The sequence below is a fragment of the Scomber japonicus genome, chromosome 17 (assembly GCF_027409825.1).
Source record: "Scomber japonicus isolate fScoJap1 chromosome 17, fScoJap1.pri, whole genome shotgun sequence".
NCBI classification, from domain to species: domain Eukaryota; kingdom Metazoa; phylum Chordata; class Actinopteri; order Scombriformes; family Scombridae; genus Scomber; species Scomber japonicus.
Window position 1 is genome coordinate 589,535 of NC_070594.1, and position 8,484 is coordinate 598,018.

The 8,484-nt window shown below is 53.0% G+C and overlaps 1 protein-coding gene across 1 annotated transcript in view; it reads right to left on the reverse strand.

Annotated features, from left to right (window-relative positions):
* Positions 1 to 2,762: 2,762 nt before the first annotated feature.
* LOC128377442 (inverted formin-2-like) overlaps positions 2,763 to 8,484 on the reverse strand; it is a 27,697-nt gene continuing 21,975 nt past the window's right edge. Inside the window, exons 19-21 of the mRNA XM_053337394.1 lie at positions 7,415 to 7,514; positions 3,846 to 3,998; positions 2,763 to 3,748 (exon numbers count right to left, since the gene is read on the reverse strand). Coding sequence (XP_053193369.1) covers positions 2,763 to 3,748; positions 3,846 to 3,998; positions 7,415 to 7,514 — 1,239 coding nt within the window. The remainder of the gene's footprint in view (positions 3,749 to 3,845; positions 3,999 to 7,414; positions 7,515 to 8,484) is intronic.

Here is an 8,484-nt window from a genome sequence, read left to right on the forward strand (position 1 = left end):
CATCCTCACCATTATCATCATCATCACCATCATCATCATCACCATCATCACCATAACCATCATCATCATCATCATCATCACCTTCATCATCATCACCACCATCATCATCACCTTCATCATCACCATCACCACCATCCTCATCTTCATCATCATCACCGCCATCATCATCACCATCACCATCATCACCATCATCACCATCATCACCACCACCACCATCACCATCATCACCATCATCACCATCACCATCATCACCATCATCACCATCATCACCACCACCACCATCACCATCATCACCATCATCACCATCACCACCATCCTCATCTTCATCATCATCACCGCCATCATCATCACCATCACCATCATCACCATCATCACCATCTTCATCATCACCACCATCATCATCATCATCATCATCACCTTCATCACCTTCATCACCACCATCCTCATCCTCATCATCATCACCATCCTCACCATCATCCTCACCATCATCATCATCACCATAACCATCATCACCATCATCACCATAACCATCATCATCACCTTCATCATCATCACCACCACCATCATCACCATCACCATCACCATCATCACCATCATCACCATAACCATCTTCATCACCTTCATCATCACCAACACCACCATCCTCATCATCATCATCATCACCCTAACCACTATCATCATCATCACCATCATCACCATAACCATCATCATCATCATCATCATCACCTTCACCACCATCCTCATCCTCATCTTCATCATCATCACCACCATCATCATCACCATCACCATCATCACCACCATCTTCATCATCACCACCACCATCATCACCATCACCATCACCACCATCATCACCATCATCACCACCATCTTCATCATCACCACCACCATCATCACCATCACCATAACCATCATCACCATCATCACCATAACCATCATCATCACCTTCATCATCATCACCACCACCATCATCACCATCACCATCACCATCATCACCATCATCACCATAACCATCATCATCACCTTCATCATCACCATCACCACCATCCTCATCCTCATCATCATCATCATCACCATCATCATCACCATCACCATTATCATCATCATCACCATCATCACCATCACCATCATCATCATCATCATCATCATCACCTGAAACGAGCCACACCCGGGATAACACATACACACAGGATGCTGGGGACCATCAGTCTCATCCAGCGGGCCTCCTCCTCCTCCTCCTCCTCTCCTCCGCCTCTGCAGGCCGGACAGCTGGAAACCGCTCAGGCCTGCAGAGGCGGAGAGAAGCCGGTACCGGAGAATGAAACCGGGAGGGGGGGTGAGGTGTGTTGGGGGAGGGGGGGGGGGGGTGCAGACAGACAGAATGAGACATGCTGACGGAGAACCGGACAGACAGACAGACCTCTCCCCGCTCCCCTCCTCCACGCCCTGCCCTCCTCCTGCAGCTTACCTCCGCCGCTCTCCGCCGATTAAACCCCGGACTGACGCGCTGCGAGGCGGACAGAGCATGAGAGACGTCCCGGTGGAGATGACCGGACCGGAGGGGCGAGCCGGTGGGCCGGTCGGTAGGTCGGTGGGTCGGTGTCTCGGTGAGGATGCTGTTATGGCATCTCTGTCTCCTCCTGACGCACCAGCTGCCACCCGCTGCGTCAACACGCACCAGGTTAGAGACGACACCGGAAGTACAGCCTTCAAAATAAAAGCCTCAGCATAAAACCCGAGAGCCTGAAACCTCTGATCAATAACTCCCTGATCAATAACCCTCCGGTGTGTGTGTGTGTGTGTGTGTGTGTGAGCAGCAGATAATAACGCGCTGTCAGCTGTTGAGGCCACATCATGACGTCACACTGAACCACTGACGGTTGTGCTTTTATTGTGAAGGTCTGATCGTTTCCGAGTGTGTGACGCTAATTTGACAGACCCACAGCTGATGTAAAACACACACACACACACACAATTAATAATAATAATAATCAATATCCATATCATCACTATCTCAGCCCCGCTCGCGGAGTCACGTGATCCGGCGGCCCGTCGCCGCACGAGGGGATGCTCCGGTTTGGGATGACGTCACCTCAGCTCTCACACAGCAACACGTGATGATTGATTGAAGTGAAATATGATCAGTAATCAGATTCATTGATTCAGTCTGATCACACACACACACACACACACACACACACACACACACACACACACCCTAGTGATGCTGTTGCCATGGTAACATTCAAACAAACAGAAGTTTATAAATGATTTTAATGGTTATGAAATAAAAACATGGAGTCTTTGGATGCTGTTGCCGTGGTAACCAGTGCTCTTCCTCCTCAGAGGTCAAAGGTCAGGAGGTGAGTGACCTCAGTGCGACACGCAGCCCTTCTTCCTGCCTCCACGGTCACCTGCACACAAACACACGCTCTGATTGGTCGGCTACTCAGCGTCCAGCCAATCACATCTCAGCTCAAAGTTCATCAGCTGATCAAACATGAAACCCTAACCCCCCCCCCCCCCCCCCAAACAAACAGTCAGCTGACCCCCCCACCCCACTACCCCCCCACCCCAACCAACTGTCAGCTGACCCCCTCCCCACTACCCTCCCCCCCACCGGTCAGCTGACCCCCTCCCGACTTCCCCCCCCACCACCAGTCAGCTGACCCCCTCCCCACTACCCCCCCCACCCCACCAGTCAGCTGACCCCCCTCCCCCCAACTACCCCTCCCCCCCATTTTTACATCTTTATCAGAGACACATCAAGGTGTGAAACAGCAGCTGGTACCTGGTGATCCAGGACCAGGACCAGGACCAGGACCAGGACCCGGACCAGGACCCGGACCTGGACCCAGACCTTCCCTCACTTCTAACGATGTGATCTCCTCAAAGGAGCCTGGGTCCTGGTCCTGGTCTTTAGGGGTCTGGTCCTGGTCTTTAGGGGTCTGGTCTTGGTCTTTAGGGGTCTGGTCCTGGTCCTGGCCTTTAGGGGTCTGGTCCTGGTCTTTAGGGGTCTGGTCCTGGTCTTTAGGGGTCTGGTCCTGGTCCTGGCCTTTAGGGGTCTGGTCCTGATCTTTAGGGGACTGGTCCTGGCCTTTAGGGGTCTGGTCCTGGTCTTTAGGGGTCTGGTCCTGGTCCTGGTCTTTAGGGGTCTGGTCCTGGTCCTGGTCTTTAGCGATCTGGTCCTGGTCTTTAGGGGTCTGGTCCTGGTCCTGGTCTTTAGGGGTCTGGTCCTGGTCTTTAGGGGTCTGGTCCTGGTCCTGGTCTTTAGGGGTCTGGTCCTGGTCCTGGTCTTTAGGGGTCTGGGTCTGGTCTTTAGGGGACTGGTCCTGGTCCTGGTCCTGGTCTTTAGGGGTCTGGTCCTGATCTTTAGGGGACTGGTCCTGGTCTTTAGGGGACTGGTCCTGGTTCTGGTCTTTAGGGGACTGGTCCTGGTCTTTAGGGGACTGGTCCTGGTCTGTAGGGGTCTGGTCCTGGTCTTTAGGGGACTGGTCCTGGTCCTGGTCTTTAGGGGTCTGGTCCTTGTCCTGGTCCTGATCTTTAGGGGTTTGGTCCTGGTCTTTAGGGGACTGGTCCTGATCTTTAGGGGTCTGGTCCTGGTCCTGGTCTTTAGGGGACTGGTCCTGGTCCTGGTCTTTAGGGGACTGGTCCTGGTCTTTAGGGGACTGGTCCTGGTCCTGGTCTTTAGGGGACTGGTCCGGGTCCGGTTGGTCAAAAGCCAGCGACCGTTCGATCTTGACGTGATGATCTGAGGACGGAAACAGGAAGTCGTTAGACACAAACAGGAAGTCGTTAGGGTTCAGCTGACACAAACAGGAAGTCTTTAGGGAACAGGAAGTCCTCACCGTGATGCGTGCCGTCCCCCGTCCTGCCAGCAGGGGGCAGGCGGCCTTTCTGAGACCGGGTCCGGGTCTTCTTCAGGTTGTAGCCTTTCCTGATCTCAGCCAGCAGGTTGTCGATGATGCAACCGTCGTCCTGGGAGGAGACGGCCTTCCTGACTGCAGAGACAACAGGAAGTCAGACAGGAAGTCAGACAGGAAGTCAGACAGGAAGTCAGACAGGAAGTCAGACAGGAAGTCAGACAGGAAGTCAGACAGGAAGTCAGACAGGAAGTCAGACAGGAAGTCAGACAGGAAGTCAGACAGGAAGTCAGACAGGAAGTCAGACAGGAAGTCAGACTAGTTTAATCATTCTTCATGTTCCATCCGTCTTCTTCCTCTTATCCTGGTCGGGTCTCGGGGGCAGCAGCCTAAGCAGGAAGCCCAGACTTCCCTCTCCCCAGCCACTTCGTCCAGCTCTTCCCGGGGGATCCCGAGGCGTTCCCAGGCCAGCCGAGAGACATAGTCTCTCCAGCGTGTCCTGGGTCTCCTACCGGTGGGACGGGCCCTGAACACCTCACCAGGGAGGCGTCCGGGAGGCATCCTGACTAGATGCCCGAGCCTCCTCATCTGGCTCCTCTCAACGCGGAGGAGCAGCGGGTCTACTCCGAGCTCCTCCCGGATAACTGAGCTTCTCACCCTATCTCTAAGGGAGAGCCCAGCCAGCCTACGGAGGAAGCTCATTTCAGCCGCTTGTACCCGCCATCTTGTTCTTTGGGTCACGACCCAAAGCTCATGACCAGAGGTGAGGGTAGGAACCCAAAGCTCATGACCAGAGGTGAGGGTAGGAACCAAGACCGACTGGTAAATCCAGAGCTTTGCCTTTCGGCTCAGCTCTCTCTTCACCACGACGGATCTGTGCAGAGTCCGCATTACTGCAGACGCCGCACTGATCCGCCTGTCGGTCTCACGCTCCATCCTTCCCTCACTGTGAACAAGACCCCGAGGTACTTGAACTCCTCCACTTGGGGCAGGATCTCATCCCCGACCCGGAGAGTGCACTCCACCCTTTTCCGGTTGAGGACCATGGCCTCGGATTTGGAGGTGCTGGTTCTCATCCCGGCCGCTTCACACTCGGCTGCGAACCGATCCAGTGAGAGTTGGAGGTCACGGTCTGATGAAGCCAACAGGACCACATCATCTGCAAAAAGCAGTGACCCAATCCTGAGGTCACCAAACCGGACCCCCTCCACACCCTGGCTGCGCCTAGAAATCCTGTCCATAAAAATTATGAACAGGATCGGTGACAAAGGGCAGCCCTGGCGGAGTCCAACCCCCACCGGAAACAAGTCCGACTTATTACCGGCAATGTGGACCAAGCTCTGACACCGGTCATACAGGGAACGGACGGCCCGTATCAGGGGGTTCGATACCCCGTATTTCCGGAGAACCCCCACAGGACTCCCCGAGGGACACGGTCGAATGCCTTCTCCAAGTCCACAAAACACATGTGGACTGGTTGGGCCCCATGCACCCTCAAGGATCCTGCAGAGGGTGTAGAGCTGGTCCACTGTTCCACGGCCCGGACGAAAACCACACTGCTCCTCCTGAATCCGAGGTTCGACTATCCGACGGACCCTCCTCTCCAGCACCCCCGAATAGACCTTACCAGGGAGGCTGAGGAGTGTGATTCCCCTGTAGTTGGAACACACCCTCCGGTCCCCCTTCTTAAAAAGAGGGACCACCACCCCAGTCTGCCAATCCAGAGGCACTGCCCCCGATGTCCACGCGATGCTGCAGAGTCGTGTCAACCATGACAGCCCCACAACATCCAGGGCCTTGAGGAACTCGGGGCGGATCTCATCCACCCCCGGGGCCCTCCCACCGAGGAGCTTTTTGACCACCTCGGCGACCTCCACCCCAGAGATAGGAGAGCCCACACCCGAGTCCCCCGGCCCTGCTTCCTTACTGGAAGGCGTGTCGGTGGGATTGAGGAGGTCTTCGAAGTATTCCTTCCACCGATCCACAACGTCCTGAGTCGAGGTCAGCAGCGCACCGTCCCCACCGTACACAGTGTTGACGGCGCACTGCTTCCCCCTCCTGCGACGCCGGATGGTGGTCCAGAATCTCTTCGAAGCCGTCCAGAAGTCGTTCTCCATGGCCTCACCGAACTCCTCCCATGTCCGGGTTTTTGCCTCAGCGACCGCCGTAGCTGCACTCCGCTTGGTCTGCCGGTACCTGTCTGCTGCCTCCGGAGTCCTACAGGCCAAAAAGGTCCTATAGGACTCCTTCTTCAGCTTGACGGCATCCCTCACCGCCGGTGTCCACCAGCGGGTTCGGGGATTGCCGCCACGACAGGCACCGACCACCTTGCGGCCACAGCTCCGGTCGGCCGCCTTAACAATGGAGGCACGGAACATGGCCCACTCGGACTCAATGTCCCCCGCCTCCCCCGGTACGTGGTCCAAGCTCTGCCGGAGGTGGGAGTTGAAACTGTCTCTGACAGGAGACTCTGCCAGACGTTCCCAGCAGACCCTCACAATACGTTTGGGTCTGCCAGGTCTGCCCGGCATCCCCCCCCCCCACCATCGGAGCCAACTCACCACCAGGTGGTGATCAGCTGACAGCTCCACCCCTCTCTTCACCCGAGTGTCCAAGACATGCGGCCGCAAGTCCGACCACACGACTACAAAGTCAATCATGGAACTGCGGCCTAGGGTGTCCTGGTGCCAAGTGCACATATGGCCCCCCCCCCCCTCCTTATGCTTGAACACGGTGTTCGTTATGGACAATCTGTGACGAGCACAGAAGTCCAATAACAGAACACCGCTCGGGTTCAGATCGGGGGGGCCGTTCCTCTTGGCCCCTCACTGGTGGTGGGTCTGTGGGAGCGGGGTCCCATGTCCCTTCTTTGGGCTGTGCCCGGCCGGGCCCCATGGGCGAAGGCCCGGCCACCAAGCGCTCGCCTCAGAGCCCCACCCCCAGGCCTGGCTCCAGGGGGGGGGCCCGGTGACCCGCGTCCGGGCAAGGGACACGAAAAACCAATTGTCTTGCTCGTCATTGGAGTTTTCTGAGCTACCTTTTGTCTGGCCCCATTCTTCATGTTAATGAGTCAAACTAATCAAATATTTGTCTTTTTAAAGGTAAAATTAAAAAGGTTCAGGGCAGACGGGGTCTCTCAGGATCAACTGATTTAAGGTGGACCGACAGCTTTGGAGTCTTTAAATGAAGCTAGCAGAGATTTAAGGTGGACTGACAGCTTTGAAGTCTTTAAATGAAGCTAGCAGAGATTTAAGGTGGACCGACAGCTTTGGAGTCTTTAAATGAAGCTAGCAGAGATTTAAGGTGGACCGACAGCTTTGGAGTCTTTAAATGAAGCTAGCAGAGATTTAAGGTGGACTGACAGCTTTGGCGTCTTTAAATGAAGCTAGCAGAGATTTAAGGTGGACTGACAGCTTTGGCGTCTTTAAATGAAGCTAGCAGAGATTTAAGGTGGACCGACAGCTTTGGCGTCTTTAAATGAAGCTAGCAGAGATTTAAGGTGGACTGACAGCTTTGGCGTCTTTAAATGAAGCTAGCAGAGATTTAAGGTGGACTGACAGAGTTAGACTCACCGGTCTTGATGTCTCCTCGCCGTCGTTTCTCCTCCTGCTTCCTCCTGCTCTCCTCCTCCCGTTTCCTCCTGCTCTCGTTCTCCTGATCAATCATCAATCGGATCAGAATCATTGACACGGCTTCATGTGAACGTGGATCATAAAGAAAAGTTCATCTGCAGACTCATCAAACAGTTAAAGGTCAGTTCACAGTTTAAAGCAGCAGCAGGTTCACATGAATAAATGAAGTTACATTTATATATTTATACTAGGGTTGTCAAACGATTAATTTTTTTAATCGAGATTAATCTCAGAGTTTCCATAGTTAATCACGATTAATGGCCTTTTGAATTGCATGTTTAAAATCCTGTTATTTTACATTTCAAGACAGTTATTATAGTAACCATAGTAACTATAGCAGTGTGAGTTATTATAGTAACCATAGTAACTATAGTAATGTGAGTTATTATAGTAACCATAGTAACCATAGTAACTATAGCAGTGTGAGTTATTATAGTAACCATAGTAACTATAGCAGTGTGAGTTACTATAGTAACCATAGTAACCATAGTAACTATAGCAGTGTGAGTTATTATAGTAACCATAGTAACCATAGCAGTGTGAGTTATTATAGTTACCATAGTAACCATAGCAACTATAGCAGTGTAAGTTATTATAGTAACCATAGTAACTATAGCAGTGTGAGTTATTGTAGTAACCATAGTAACTATAGCAGTGTGTTATTATAGTAACCATAGTAACTATAGCAGTGTGAGTTAGTCATATCCTCTTAGTGTTTCCCTTCCTTCCTCCCTTCCTTCCTCCCTTCCTTCCTTCCTTCCTTCCTTCCTCCCTTCCTTCCTTCTTTCCTTCCTTCCTCCTTTCCTTCCTTCCTTCCTTCCTTCCTCCTTTCCTTCCTTCCTTCCTTCCTCCTTTCCTTCCTTCCTCCCTATGTCCCTCCCTTCCTTCCTTCCTTCCTGACACATTTACAGTGTTTTTAGCATCAGATTCCCTCTTAGTGTTTCCTTTCCTTGCTCCCTTTGTCCCTCCCTTCCTTCCTTCCTCTTAGTGTT